General features: G+C 40.6%; 1 protein-coding gene across 1 annotated transcript in view; it reads right to left on the reverse strand.

The window, feature by feature from the left end:
• LOC306911998 (NXPE family member 3-like) overlaps positions 1 to 9,266 on the reverse strand; it is a 32,040-nt gene extending 22,774 nt beyond the window's left edge. The window contains exons 1-2 of the mRNA XM_079487746.1: positions 9,138 to 9,266; positions 8,985 to 9,049 (exon numbers count right to left, since the gene is read on the reverse strand). Of these exons, the coding sequence (XP_079343872.1) occupies positions 8,985 to 9,049; positions 9,138 to 9,174 (102 nt within the window). The 5' untranslated portion in view covers positions 9,175 to 9,266. The remainder of the gene's footprint in view (positions 1 to 8,984; positions 9,050 to 9,137) is intronic.
• Positions 9,267 to 15,900: the final 6,634 nt, after the last annotated feature.

The following is a 15,900-nucleotide window of genomic DNA, read 5'->3' on the forward strand; positions in this document are numbered from 1 at the left end:
TCAACATGTATGCCCATGAACTCCTCACATATTTTGTCGAACAAGGCTGTCTCATATATGGCGAGGAATTTTTAGTGTACAATGTGCACTCACTGCTTCACCTCACTGCTGATGCCACCACATATGGATCATTAGACAGATGGAGTGCTTTTTCTTTTGAAAGCTACCTGCACCAGCTGAAAAAGATGGTTAGAACAGGAAACCATGTTCTAATCCAAGCAGCAAAACGGCTCCAAGAACGTTCACAGATTCCAATAGAAACAGGTGAAGAAAGACCAATTCAAATGAAACATCATAACAATGTTTACATTGTTAGACCAACATCCTGCTGTGAAGTTCTAGAAAGCACTAACTCTGGAAAGCTCCTATGTAGAGTATTCTTGCACTTGACATCATACCTTTGCGAGCCATGTGATTCAAGGATCTATGGAGCCTTTGTTTTTTTAGGTTCTAACTTGCTACTGGCCCCGTAGAAGGCCTGTCAAAGGCCTGTCACAGGCCAGATAAGGAGCTCTGGAAACGATATAAAATAAGAATACTCTCAGAGACTGGTGAGAAAACTTAATAAAAATTAATTAATATGGAGGGTACACTGCCTTTACACACATAAATATTGATTACCAAAATTATAAAACATAAATTTACTGTGTCCTTAGACAACTACAAGACAGCTAGAGAGCGAGCCAAAAAAGCTGTTGAAACATCTTATGTGGAAAGTGAGGACGATGTGGAAAACATGCGTAAGTTAGACACTGGACAGATAGTGAAGGTAAAGTTACTGTTTTTTCATTCATTATATTACTGTAAATAGTATTATGGTGTTATCAGTTAAAAAAGTTTGAAAACGCTGTAATCAGAACAAACTGCTGTAATAATATGTAAACAGAATGTTTATAAATTATTGTGTTTTTGAGAAAACAGTGTTTATGCATGCTTGGTGAAAAACTAAAAATGTTAAATTATTGAGAAGACGTGCATAATGAGCTTTGAAGTACAGAATGTTGCGGAGATGGAACAGCTAAAATTAGAGATTAAAAAAATTTGGAATTAAAAAGTATGTGTTGACTAAAGAAATATATATATTTCGTTTGTAGTTTATTCAGAATATAGTCATTAAAATGGAAACACTCACTGTTTTATCCTTAATTAATAGGAGAAAATGAGATGCCTCCGAAACAAAGGAAAAAAACATCCATATCTTCTCAAAACCCACAACCAAGTGTCCCTAAACCCCCAAGCTGTAAGTAACAGATTTAACTTTTGGAGGAATTTCTTGTTGATTTGATGATTTGTTGTCTGGTGTGGGTGTCAACTAGTTAACATGCCAAAAAAGCTGTGTGTGTGTGTGTGTGTGTGTGTGTGTGTGTGTGTGTGTGTGTGTGTGTGTGTGTGTGTGTGTGTGTGTGTGTGTGTGTGTGTGTGTGTGTGTGTGTGTGTGTGTGTGTGTGTGTGTGTGTGTGTGTGTGTGTGTGTGTGTGTGTGTGTGTGTGTGTGTGTGTGTGTGTGTGTGTGTGTGTGTGTGTGTGTGTGTGTGTGTGTGTGTGTGTGTGTGTGTGTGTGTGTGTGTGTGTGTGTGTGTGTGTGTGTGTGTGTGTGTGTGTGTGTGTGTGTGTGTGTGTGTGTGTGTGTGTGTGTGTGTGTGTGTGTGTGTGTGTGTGTGTGTGTGTGTGTGTGTGTGTGTGTGTGTGTGTGTGTGTGTGTGTGTGTGTGTGTGTGTGTGTGTGTGTGTGTGTGTGTGTGTGTGTGTTTTTAATATACCAGTTTCATTTAATGTTTTAAAAGAAGTTTATTATGCTTTTCAAAAATACAGAATAATATTATAACATGAAATATTATAACAATGTAAGTGTTTTTTAACATTAATAAACATAAACATTTTATTTATATCTGTAATTAAAATCATAAACTGTTAATCCAGTCTTCAGTGTCATATGATCCTCAGAAATCATTCTAATATGATGATTTATTATCATTTCTGGAAATAGTTGTGCTGATTAATAGTTTTATATTTTAGCTTTACAAATTTTTTTATCAATAAAAGGTTAAAAAGGAACAACAATTAATTTAAATGTATGTTTTCTAACAATATACACTACTGTTCTAAATGTACTGTACTTTTATTTACCAAGGATGTTTTAAATTAATAAAAAGTCATAGCACAGATTTAAATTGTTAGAAAATACTTGGATAAATGCTGTTCTTTTTAACTTGTTATTTCAAAGAATCCTGGAAAAAATCATAGGTTCTAAAATATATATAAATGAATCATTCTAATAATAAATCAGCATATTAGAATGATTTCTGAAGGATTACGTGACACTTAAGATTGGAGTAACAGCTGATGAGAATTTAGCTTTGAATTACATTTTGCAATGTTATTATTTTTATCTGTATTTTTGATCCAAAAAATGCAGCCTTGGTGAGTATAAGAGACTTCTTTAAAAACATCAAATGAGAGGGTGTGTATATTTTTATATATTTTTATAGCTTGTTTTAAATTTTTGTTCAGGTTTTAGACCTAAATATGACTTATGCATAAGTCTAAGTAAAACATATGGTGAAATGTATAAAGTTTGGGAATATGAGAAAATAACCATAACACAGAAAATTTTTCAATTACAGAAAATACCCATGACATCCAAGAAACCAGTCATTCAGAGGGTGCAGTAAATGCAGGTAATTGTATCTTTACACTTTTTAATTACAGTATATTACTATCGACATTAGGCCAAAGCACTGCATCTGGTAATACCTTCATGCCAATGTCTATAATTTATTACTACTACTATGTACTTACATCAAACAAATAAGTACTCTTTTTTTACCCATCCCTCTTCTTCGCCTTGATCTGTCAATCCTCTTGCCTGCTGTGGCTGCAGCTCGGGCTGACAGGCGTGCTCAAACTTTTATTTACGGAGCAAATGATAAACCATTGTCCAAGTGAAGTATCTTTTATTTTTATAAAAATGCAAAAAGAAGTTATTTTGGTAGCCAAGTAATGTAATATGTAGATAGCCATTGCGTTTTTAAAATTAATTTGCATTGAGTCTGCTGTATTTGTTTTGCGCATAACTCGCACGCATGTGCATGACCTTGCTTCAAGTTTAGTCGAGTAAATCATTATCCACAATCAATCGATCCTCAATTAATCATTAACATCCCTAATATGTACATAATTTGTCCATTGTATCAAATTACATTAGTAAGTGCATACTAATTTAGGCCACCTAATATAGAGTGGGACCTATTTTTAAGTACCACGCACGCATATGAATAATTGAATGTCAAAATGCCTTTTTTTCTATCTTTATTTGTCAGATCTCCAGCAACTTATTAGGCAATCTGAGCAGCGGGTGCTGCTAGCTATAGAAAGAATGCAGACAGACGTTGCAAATTCTATTGAGCGCCTAATTCAGGCCATTCAGCAGAACCGTCCTGTCCCTGCATCCACCTCAACACCACCACAGGAGAACATTGAGGGGCCCTGCAAAACAATGCAGGAGCTGCAAGTGTTGCTTTTAAAACTGGAGGGCACAGAGGAAAAAAGAAAGATGGTATGTCAAAGTGATACTTCACCCCAAAATAAACATTTTGCCATTAATGTCATTTCAAACCCATAAAAGCTTTGTCTTTGGAACACAATTTAAGATATTTTTATGCATTCTGAGTGGAGGATCAGACCGAACCACTGAAAAAGCTATCCAGGCACATGACCTCAAGCACTTTTGAGTTCCGAGTAGACTTTTTTCCAACTTCATGCGTTCAGCGCTTCGCCCCAAATCGTAGCAACTTTTTTTTTAAATTGTAGTTTAAGGTCGAACCACTGATGTCAAGGATTATTTTACCAATCTCCTTACTTATTTGGACGTTGATTATGTTAATTATATTGAATTATATTAAATGACAACAATTTAATTTTGGGGTGGAATAAAATGTACTTTAAAGACCCATTGTGCTTTTAAAGATAATGTTTTAAATTGCAACACTAACAATTGCTTTTAAATATTTTTCTTTATATGTTACATAGATCCAGTTTTTGAGCATGGTCTGAGGCAGCAGCATCGGGGACGTTGTGAGAAGAATTCTCCGTAAAATCGCTTTGAATGAGGTCTGGTCCAATTACAGCCTGAAAGGCAGAAAAGGAAAGCTGGCCTTCATGGGAACATCCCTCCACCACATTGTTTTAAGTAAGCTTTTCAAAGCTTCTCTTTTCCTCTTACTGATTCATGCAACTGTTTTAAGGAGAAAATGATAAACCATGTCTGCTAATAGTGTAACAAGACATGAATTCTTATTGAACCGTTCGGTACAAGGCTGACGCTTCTGTAGGCCTACAAATTACAAACAAAAAGATTTGTTGCACTAACCCTATTACATTTGGAAAATAAGAGCTTAAAGTGTGTGAAATATGTCTTATATAACATTGTGATGGTGAGAAATATGTCTTATATAACATTGTGATGGTGAGCTCGTTTGTTAGAGTTTTACATCTTTGTAAAACACAGCCTGTGTGCATTTTACTTTTACTTTAAAAGGACCGTTTATCCGCTCTAGGGAAAGGGAAAATAAATGGTCTGGTTTCTAATTTTACAGACATTTCATTCTTTTTGCTGTTTTGAAAACATACCGAACTGTGACACCTCTGTGTTGTATCAATGTATTAACATTTATTACTGTACCTTCCTTTCTAGGTGCATGTGCCAAACTGAAAAGCAAATTGATGTTTGCATTGGGGAAACCCTTCAACATGCACCTCATCGTGCCAAGGTGGCCATTACACCTGTAAGTTGTTATGTTCACTGAGCTATTATTCACCCTGAAGAATTTTCTATGTTTTTGCTTAAACCTATATAAAACATCATCATATTTTTAAGGTAGACAAAGAGAATCCAAACCAAACAAAGGAGAAAAATGTGTACTTTCTCAAAATAATCCAGTGTTAAAAATCTTGCAAAAGTATGTGAATCTTTGTTTTCAGTACCTGATCTGACCCACTTTTGCAGAAATAACTGCAGCTAATGGAATTCATTCCATCCATGATAGCCAGCTGTCCATGATACTACCAGCGCTCAAATTTCTCCTTTAAATTAAATTCTAATCCTAGAGATTAACTTCTTAATGTACTATTAAATAAACTACCCAAATAAGTGTATATTTTTATCTTCTGTTTGGATTTGCTTTGTTAACATGCAAAACTTTTTTGTTTTACCTATCCAGAAATGTAGAAAAGATATTCAAACATAAGTGAAGTGATTTGAAAATACTTTTTCTTTTCTTTTTTTTGACAGGAAGGAGAAGGAAATCTTGGCACATCTCTTGAAGACAGAGACAGAGACACTGACTGACTGACACACACACACACACACAAAGACGTTTTGTTAAGTGTAAGTTTTCATGGCAACAAAGCCAATTTGAAATAAATATAATTCTTTTTGATATCTCTGTCTATTCTCCCCTTATTCGTGATTAGGTTCTGCAGTACCTGTATAAAAGAAGTGCTGCAGTAACAGTAAAGTTTGATCCCCTTAAGTTACTTGTAATGTTACTAAAGGTTTTAATAGGATATTAATAGGAACCTAAATAGAACCAGGAAATCGCATTTTAGGTTGGTCCCTAGAACATATTGAAAATGTAATAGGAATTTACAGGGAAAGTCCTAAAAATTTACTGATTGTCTTGTGAAGGTCCTTACCCTTACATCCTTAACACCAGCGGGGACGTTCTGGGAACGTAAAATTTCCTAATAAAAGGAAATTTTATTAGGAATTTTTTTTCCTAATAATGGAAACATTATAAATTTCCTAATAATGTTCTTTAAAGGTCCCCAAATAACGTCCCCCTAACCTTTAAAGAACTCCACATCATAACCTTCTCAGAACGTTCTGGGAATGTTACTAGACAACGTACTTAACACCAGTGGGGACGTTCTGGGAACGTTCAATTTCCTAATAAAGTACGGTCTCCTAAACATTCCAAGAACGTCCTGAATGTTCTTTAAAGGTCCCCAAATAACGTCCCCCTAACCTTTAAAGAACTCCACATCATAACCTTCTCAGAACGTTCTGGGAATGTTACTAGACAACGTACTTAACACCAGTGGGGACGTTCTGGGAACGTTCAATTTCCTAATAAAGTATGGTCTCCTAAACATTCCAAGAACGTCCTGAATGTTCTTTAAAGGTCCCCAAATAACGTCCCCCTAACCTTTAAAGAACTCCACATCATAACCTTCTCAGAACGTTCTGGGAATGTTACTAGACAACGTACTTAACACCAGTGGGGACGTTCTGGGAACGTTCAATTTCCTAATAAAGTATGGTCTCCTAAACATTCCAAGAACGTCCTGAATGTTCTTTAAAGGTCCCCAAATAACGTCCCCCTAACCTTTAAAGAACTCCACATCATAACCTTCTCAGAACGTTCTGGGAATGTTACAAGGCAATGTCTTGAACACCAGTGGGGACGTTCTGAGAACGTTCTGGGAACGTACAATTTCTAGCGGGGCCAGGGCCTTGACAAGGATGCTCGGATGCTTAGTGAGATAGTCTAACCTTTGTCTACCTTTCACATGTGATATTTGTTTAATATAAACTCACTTTTTTAAGTTTGAATAAATGGTTTGTGTCAAAACTCTAAAACGAGCTTTACCTGTGCCGACATGTGTAACCGGTTCTACCTGAATCACAGCGGTGTGTTCAAAGTACAAACCATAGATCTGGCATAGGAAGCAGGCGCTCTAACCCCGAGGCCACGTTTTCCACAAACCTCATGTGTGGGCAATCACATCAGGAAGTCAATAGTGAAGTCGGCGGAGCAAATTTTAGAGAGCGATCTATATGCGGTTATCCATCTCATTTCGTTTTAGCGTTTAACATAAAATTATGTTGCAAGGATCCCGCAACAAAAATGTTTGGTTATCAGAATATTCCCCTAACGTTATTTTTTTGGTTACCAGAATGGTATTTTCTAAGGTTGTTTTCTTTATGGAAATACTACGTTAGTTTCTGGTTCCCATAACGTTCTGGAAACCAAAAATTAACGTTAAGGGAACGTTCCGCTAATGTTATTGAAACCATGAAACTGTGGCGAGGGGGCGTGGTTTAGCGAGGTCCGCAGCGGGAGAGAGAGCCGGGAGACAAGCAGTGAGTCAGTGGGGCATCTGCAAACAATCAACATCTGTATCTCGTTTCAGTAAGGGCGCGGGGAGACCGGATATAAGGGTGAAGAGAACCGGGGAGAGAGAGACGGACTGACGACGGGCTCTACAGTGAGGAACTATATCAGCTTGGAAAGCTCTACCCGGACTTCGAACCATAACTGACTACTCGCAGCGCTGCTGGAGAAACAGACACCTGTGTTGTTGTGAATTACCTTCTTTGCTAACTCTATTGTGAATTAAGAATAAAAGCCTGTGTCAGTCCAGCCAACCACGTCCTCTGAGATTGTTACGCTGACGATTTATTTCCGTAAAAATAACCAAATACAAACCTTTAAACGTAAGTTTATAATATCTGTCTCGGGTCCGTTTGGCCTCACTACACGTCAGTAATAAATACATTCATGCTGTTCTTTTATCCATCGCTTGTCTAATCTAAGAATATAAATCATCCCACACAATATGGAGGATGAAAATCATGCATTAGATTATTCTTTTAGCCTAAAAAATATTTTTTTCATTACTGAAGTAGCATTGTTTTCGATTTAAACCGCACAGTATAATTTCTAATGTCTAATCAGACATTATAGATATTGAAATAAAATAACCAGTGACTTCAACACAATATTTAAATCAGATTTATACTGACAGAATAATAAACATTTAATTATCTTCAGGCTAACAATATTCTTGTCTCACCACAGAAGTATAGCGCGGCTGTAACTTAGATATAACAATCAAAAGCCCCAACTTTCAGTCCTTACATCATAGTCTGTTGATTTAGATGTCTCAAATCAATCGAAAATATAGGTTTACTCTCAAATCTGTAAGTTTTTTAATAAAACCAAAACAGAAGCACAATTGAACGTTATTTTCTGATTATGTTCTGGTTGCAAAAAAGAACCATTAGGGAATATTGTTATCTTGTTATTTTCTGGTTGCTCAAAACAATAACCAAAAGGGAACCAAAAACTAAGGAGAACGTTCAGTAAGCAGTACACAGATTTATTGTCAAGGTAGGATTACGCATGAACGAAAACAGAAATTATATAGAAAAATATTAAATCTTTATTATAAACAAGTTCTATTAAGTTAACTTCACACGGTCATTTTCACAAACTTAAACCAAAAAAAAGAAAATTCAAATAAACAACCGCAGGGGGCGCTATTTTCCTCCTCATACTCAATTCACCACATTCGTGACACAGGGCAAAATATCAAGCACGGCAGTTTGTGGACATATTTACCCGCAGAGCACATCTATACTGCATTTGGCTATACATTTACATTTAGCAGATGCTTTTATCCAAAGCGACTTACAAAGAGTTCGGGGAGCAATAAGCGATATGTCATAGTACAATATGTGCTAATACAAAGTTACTAGTTTCAACAAAAGCTAAACCACTATAGGCCTACAGTCAAACCACTAGACAAATGCAGCACGAGAGTGCATAACCACAATCGCTACCAGATGAACAAACATACATGAAAAAACACGTCAAGCCAACATAATACGTTTAAGTACAAGAACGGTATGTTGGCCCTGTCAAGCCAACATAATTAGCCAACCTTAGAAATGCAGCATTAGCATTAATGAAAAAACGAAAATGATGTGATTCTAAATTTAATTGAAAAACAAACCACAGGTAAAACATATTTTTTGGGAGCACATGTCGACAATTATTAAGATTATCATAATTTAAAAAAACAGCATTATTTTGCCAAGTAGGCTATTGTTGGCATCAATATTGATTTTGCATAGGCCTATTAACCTGCCCTTCCCGTAAATACCCTTCCGAACGCCTAAAATCTTTTTTGATGAACTTACCAGATATGTTGACGTACAAAGAAAGCATGCCAGAAGAAACACATGAAGACGTCCTAACCTGTAAACTGATGATACACAGAAATATACTTGTTAATCTCTGTAAATCATTTAAACCTGCAATAAAACACACATATAAACCCCCAGCTACTTTACCAGATGGATCCGATTTATTTGTCGATGGTATGACCATGATTAATGTTCTTGCTTCTAAATCAATTGTAAAAAATAATTCTCATGAGTCATTTCCAGCAACGATACAGAGGACAAGCAGGTTTATAGAATGATTGGACTTTTTTCTATTCACTCAATATAACCAGGTATAAGGGGTGGAGTTTGCCTTATATTTAAAAGTGTCACCTTAGAAAGAGTGTCTTTAAAAGGGTTAAATCTAAACTGAAAATCTACTGAAGAGACTGAGAAGCGTTTCCCCAGTCTTTTTGTTATGAAGGGGCCACAGTCCGATTTTTATTATAAATCAGAAAAACGACATTATGACTTTCATCACAGCCAATGAAAGACAAGTTGGCAAGATAATGAAGGTGACTGACAGATCATGTCAACCGCCACAGCTTCTGCACGGGTATTGCGGTGTAAGGCAGGTCAGAACGTGAAGAGCTGCTTTTCGTTAGGCTTTTTGAAAAGTTCTGTCACAGTTTCCGGACTTCACTAGCCATGCGCTGCTGCACCTGTTTCGTGTCTGTAATCCCCACTCCTGCCCGTCATCAGGCTCATCACCCATATATATATATATATAAACTCAATCTGTGTCCTTGTTCATTGTCTGGTATTGTTTATGTTAACGTGTTTTTTCCTGTTCCTGTCTCCCCATGGATCTAATCCCTTTGGATTATACTCTGTTGTCGTGTGCTTCTCTACACGCTACACGTGACATAAACTGTGACAGACAGTGGTGCAAATTCACCTAAAGCCAAGGTTATGCAGACTCTCGTGAGGTCATCCGATCAACTTGATTTAATACAGTTAAATTAATACATACAGCTCCTTTAACTTTCAGAATCACTTTTATATGCTTTTTCCTCTGTTTGTGTGTGAGTCTGGATATTCTTTAAATTCTTGCTATAATAAAAGCATCAGCAAGTTTTATTATTAGCCTGAGAACACCTTTAGCTACAGCACTCTGAATATATTGCTCTCACATTTCACTTGATTCTTCAGTACATGAGGATGAGGATTAAAACATTTACATTTCAAAATGAATTTAAAGGCTGGCTGGTCTATTTGGAAATGTATGTATCCTTTAGGTAGAAGAATTCAAAGTGAGATGTAATGACTTTTAGGGAATCCATTATTTCTCTGGTTTGGGATTTCTGAAATGATTTTTTTAATCCAGTGTTATGAGCAAAGCAGAGGAAACTTGCACATCTTAAGCACTGTGTGGGAAATCAGCAGCTCAATGAGATGCAGATGGAACAGATGTACTAGTCTCTGTATGTCATGCTTCTGCCTCCTTTTGTCTTGATGTTCGAGTCTAGTTGCAGAATCATGACAGAGCTGCGTGTTTGGTGAGGAGAGAAACCCATTATTGTCGGTCACGACACGATGTGATTTCTCTGCAGTCTCGTCTTTGGCCCCGCCCCTCACATTTCCTCGTTAGCTTTCCATTAGTGTCTCATTACCCACACCTGCATATTGTTATCTTCCCTTGTTACTTATAATGGCCTTGTGTTTTCGGTCCTGAGCTGGTTTATATTATTAATTATTATTATTAAAGTCTTGTCTGGTTTATTATCTGGAATGGATTTCTTCCAATCTATATGAAGTCCCTCCTTCCGAAACGCTCTGATTGATAAAGTTGACCAGGTCTGTCATGATTTGTTCCCTTTCTGTCGGTCTCTCAACGTTGTTGCCGATACCTGCGTCACATGTCTGGGTCACCAGCATGCTGAAGTAGCGTTCATGGATTCGACCATCCACAAACTGCTGCACATGTCGATCACGGTATTGCGATTACAGCTGGTTGTTTTCGTGTGGACACGACCACAACACCGTCCGCTTCCTTCCAGCGAGTGGCGGTGTTGATAGGCGGGGTCTTCATGTGGACACGACCACAACACCGTCCGCTTCCTTCGGTTGCAACATCTGATGGCAACTATCTGACGTCAAATGCTGAGGACTCCCTGCAGCTCCCGGCTACGGCCAGTCGAGCCCGGGTTGAGACCGATGCAGTGGGCATCGGGCCGCAGCACTGCAGTGCCTTCCCCGCAGCCCACGGCTGGACTCTTGGTACCTGAATACGGAACACAGGGAACCGCATCCCGCTCAGGTGCCAAGGTCCTGGGAGAGCGTAAGGAGCATGGAAACCAGGAGCGACCGGTATTCACGGTAGATGAGCTCGGTTGCCACTACTTCGACACGCCTCCCTGCTCGACTGAGGTGCAGTGTGCAACTGGCAGGCAGTGTGTATCCTCATGAGTCAGCTCCCATGTTGGCAGCCTATGTCCACCCCTAGGTGGGCCTCCACCTCTCGCTGTACAACCGCACATTGTTCCCATGAGTTCTCCCCTGTATGCGAGACATGTAGGTGTCTCCACTGAAACCCAAAATAATAGTGCTTCCCAATGCTCCTTACAGTGTCAGGCGGCCATCTTGCTTCTAGAGTAATTAGGCCTGTACGGCCGATAGTAAGAGCCTCTCGTCGTGATCACACAAATTGATGCCTTACTACACCACTGGATGGATACAGTTTGCGGGGACGCTTATTTTGAGGCTGGTCAGTGTCGTTCCACTGGAAATCGTGACACGGCGCAGCACAGTAGCATTTTCAATAGGAACCCCATTCTGTCAGTCTTAACACAACGTTGAGAGACCGACAGAAAGATAACATCTTGGTTCGCTGATGGAGGGAACGAGATTCCTTCCATCAGGAAACCGAGGTTACACACGTAACCAAGACGTTCCCATACCATATCAGTGAGCTTCTACTTCTCAGGCTGTTGAGATTGGTTGGTCCCCCTCTCCCTGCACGTGTTATTATAAAGTTTGGGTTTAAGCAATAAACAGTAACAATGGCGTCAGCTAAAAACATGGGGATCGAAGTTCTGCTAGTGCATTTGCAAACGTCTTTTTTTGTTAGAGATCGCAATGTCTTCCCCCACTATGGCCAGGGAAATGACACCGGACCGAATGGCGTCAGACCAGTTAAATTAATCAACAAATTTTTGTGTGTGTATTTAGCACACAGGGCTTGTGATGCGTCAGTGCAGCAGCATATTGAAGCAGTAGTGCTTTTAGTTAGCAACATGTATGATGCTTGCTGGACCTGCTTGTCACTCTCTGCTTCCGGCTGCTGCCACCGGATAGCCCTTTTGTTTTTCAAGGGCAAAAAGAGGAGACGAATGTCTCCCTAGCCGGTACATAGCCTCTCCAATGCCAAGATCTCTTACACGCCTCCTCGTGGCACACATGGTAACTGGTCCCTTGCGGTTCCAGGCTAAGCTGTACGGGATCTCGGAGCAGCGGTGGGCCCCAGAGACGTGGCATGCAGGCCCATTGGTGAGTGGAAAACCCCTGATGCCCTTCAACCAACGCCCCAGCTATGGGCAAATAGCCCCAGCTATGGATAAATAGCGAAGACCCCAATGACGGCACAGACGGAAGGTGATGTTGTGTCCAACATCACAACCGCTGGGAAGTCGGAAGAAGGCAACCCCACTGCCACATGGGTCAACTTGGGAGGGTACACTAGGGGAGCAAACCCCGTAGACAAACCTGCATTCGGGGGCAGGCATAGGCAGAGTCCAACTGACCGGACCACCAGCAGCCCCCTGCAACTTCATGCCAGACGAAAGTCATCATGGGTTCTCTCATGCCACTGGCGGTTCAACGGGTAGGAGTGAAGATGATGGGAGTGAGGTCTGCCTACCCCCACCTTAATCCTAACCTTTGCGCAAGCTTCTTCCCCCCCCCAAAAGTCCTGTGGCATTGTTGAATGGAGGTGGGCACAGGCCAAGGATGTGGCAGGGAGTGTCTAGCCAAACCATGCACACAGGCGGCAATGGAGTGATGGTCGTCAGGACTGCGGGTTGGAGCAGCGCGTCTTCTCGGCAGCTTCCACTGCATCTGAGCAGCCCCAAACTGCTCACCCCTGTGATGGGGAAGGACCTGGAAAAGGTGGTCTAAAAATTGTCTGCTCCCCACACTCCGGACGGTAAGCTGGAACCGTCGGAGCATCCCCCCCCTCGTGGTCGAAAAACTAAAGTGAAAAATAAGTTAAGTATTGCTTAGTGGAACGTTCGCACATTGTTGGACATGGTTGAAACTCCTGACAGGCCCCACCACAGCACTGGTGGCCCTAGAGCTTGCACGATATAACATCGATATAGCAGCTCTCAGTGAGACCAGACTACACGGGGAGGACTCCCTGACTGAGTCTGGTGCTGGGTACACCTTCTTCTGGAAGGAGGTCCCCGAAGGCTCTCGTCGTAACCATGGAAAGGGCTTTGCTGTGAAGTCTAAACTGCTGCAATAATTCCGGAATCCCCCACCAGCATCAATGAGAGACTGATGACATGGCGCATTCCTCTGGCAAATTCCTCTTCGCCACCCTCATCAGTGCATATGCTCCATCTCTTGATGCAGAATATAACATCAAAGATGATTTCTACAGAGCTCTTGATGCCATCTTAATGAAAATCCCGGTTACAGACAGGCTCATACTCATGGGTGATTTCAATGCTAGAGTGGGTACAGAGCACCTGATATGGAGTAAAGTCATCGGCCAGCATGGTGTGGGGAAAATGAACCATAATGGGCTCAGACTCCTCTCCCAACTGGTCATTACTAACACCATCTTCCAGATGAAGAACAGGTTCAAGACCCACGTTCAAAGCATTGGCATCTCCTTGATTACGTGATTTGTCCGTCAAAAGGACAGTTAAAGAACGTCACAAGAAAATCATTTTCAGAGTCTTTTTAACCACACTAACCCTGTTGATTTACATATACAGGATAATCTGCCAGACCTGCCACCAGCAAAGCACCTGGACACGCCTCCACTTTACTCTGAACTTCGCCAAGCCATTGCAGGGCTGAAGAACAACAAATTTGTGGACCCGACGGAATCTCCGCAGAGGTTTTTAAATACGGAGGTTACATCCTCAAACGCCGTCTGCACCTCCTGATCCACAACATCTGGGAATACGGGACCCTCCCACAGGATTGGAAGGATGCTAACATCATGGTCATATACAAGCAGAAAGGGGACAGAGCTGTCTGCGGTAACAACCGTGGGATATCTCTCCTTTCCATCACAGGGAAAGTCCTGGCCAAGATCATGATCAGCAGAATAGTGGAGCACATCTCGGAAGCTGTGCTTCCTGAAACTCAGTGTGGCTTCCGGAAGTCCAGATCCACGACAGACATGTTTTTTGTCATGAGGCAGCTGATGGAGAAGAGCCGAGAACAGAACAAAGACCTTTATGTAGCCTTTATCGACCTCAGCAAAGCTTTTGACACCATCAACCGGGATCTGCTCTGAACTCCAAACTTACAACCCAAGTTTCTCAGTATCCTCCGGCAACTGCATGACGGGATGCAAGCCAGAGTGCTCACGGGAAAACTCTAGTCTTTCGAGTCTTTCGTGGTAAACGTTGGGGTGAATGAAGGTTGTGTCTTGGCTCCGGTGCTTTTCAACGTATTCCTTTCTGCCATTACCTGCCTCTACCATCGTGTTATGGGGCATGACGATGGTGTTCATGTGGAATACCGACACGACGGTAGCCTCTTCATTATTCGTCGACTCCAGGCCCGCACAAACACCCGCCAAATCTTCAGTATGCTGTTGACTGTGCTGTCTTATCTCACAGCCCAGACTCTATGCAGCACACCCTCAACACAATATTCATTCTGTACCAATCCTTTGGCCTACAGGTTAACACTCAAAAAACCAAGGTCATGCTCCATCCTTACACCCCTGCTCTCATACCACATAAATGTTGTTCCACTTAAAACAGTGGACAACTTCACCTATCTCGGCTCCACTATGTCCTCATGCTGTCCTCATGCTGTTCCCTTGACACTGAAATACACACTCTGATAAATAAAGCCTCATCATCTTTTGGTCGCCTACGCAGCAGGGTTTTTGAAATTCGTAACCTGAAGGTCAGTACAAAGGTTGCTATTTACAACGCGGTATGTCTCTCCACTCTGCTTTATGGGGAAGAGTCATACCGTCAGCACTTCACCAACCTAGAAGCGTTCCATATCCGCTGCCTACAGAAGATCCTCAATTTGGAACAAGAAGGGAAGAAGGAACAATGGACTGCGGCCTACCACAGGGCCACAAGGCCAGAACTTTTCCAGCGAGACTGCACTTTGAAACCAATTGCAACCTTTCCATCTCTCCAAACGCTACAGATACATATACAGCACAGAGCTTGCAAGTATTCTGTCCTATTCATAGAATAGCTGCGTTAAGTTTGTGCCTCTTTGTTAAAGATGAGATATTTTGGTGCCGTGGCCATGCTGCTCTCCCAATCTATTTCTTACATTTCTCTCTCTATATATATTTTCTCTATCTATGTTTTGTGTTTCATGTTGTGTATTGTTTTGTAATTGCGATCGTTATGTGTACCCCTGCAATTGGCACATTTACATTTATTCATTTGGCAGACGCTTTTATCCAAAGCGACTTACAAGTAGTTTTTTTTTAAACAGTCACACATTACTGCAGAGCAATCAGGGGTAAGGTGCCTTGCTCAAGGGCCCTTCAGTCATGATCTGCTGGCACTGAGATTAGAACCGGCAACCTTCCAACACAATACCACAATACAGGGGTGGCTCAGGTGAATATGCCATAAATGCTTAAAAAGAGCCGAAATGTTACCTCTATAAAACAAGAAAATTACAAAATATTATTTCTATGGTTTTAGCTTACTTTGTCAAATTATATATAGTT

This window comes from Barbatula barbatula (assembly GCF_947034865.1).
Source record: "Barbatula barbatula genome assembly, chromosome: 23".
Lineage (NCBI taxonomy): Eukaryota > Metazoa > Chordata > Actinopteri > Cypriniformes > Nemacheilidae > Barbatula > Barbatula barbatula.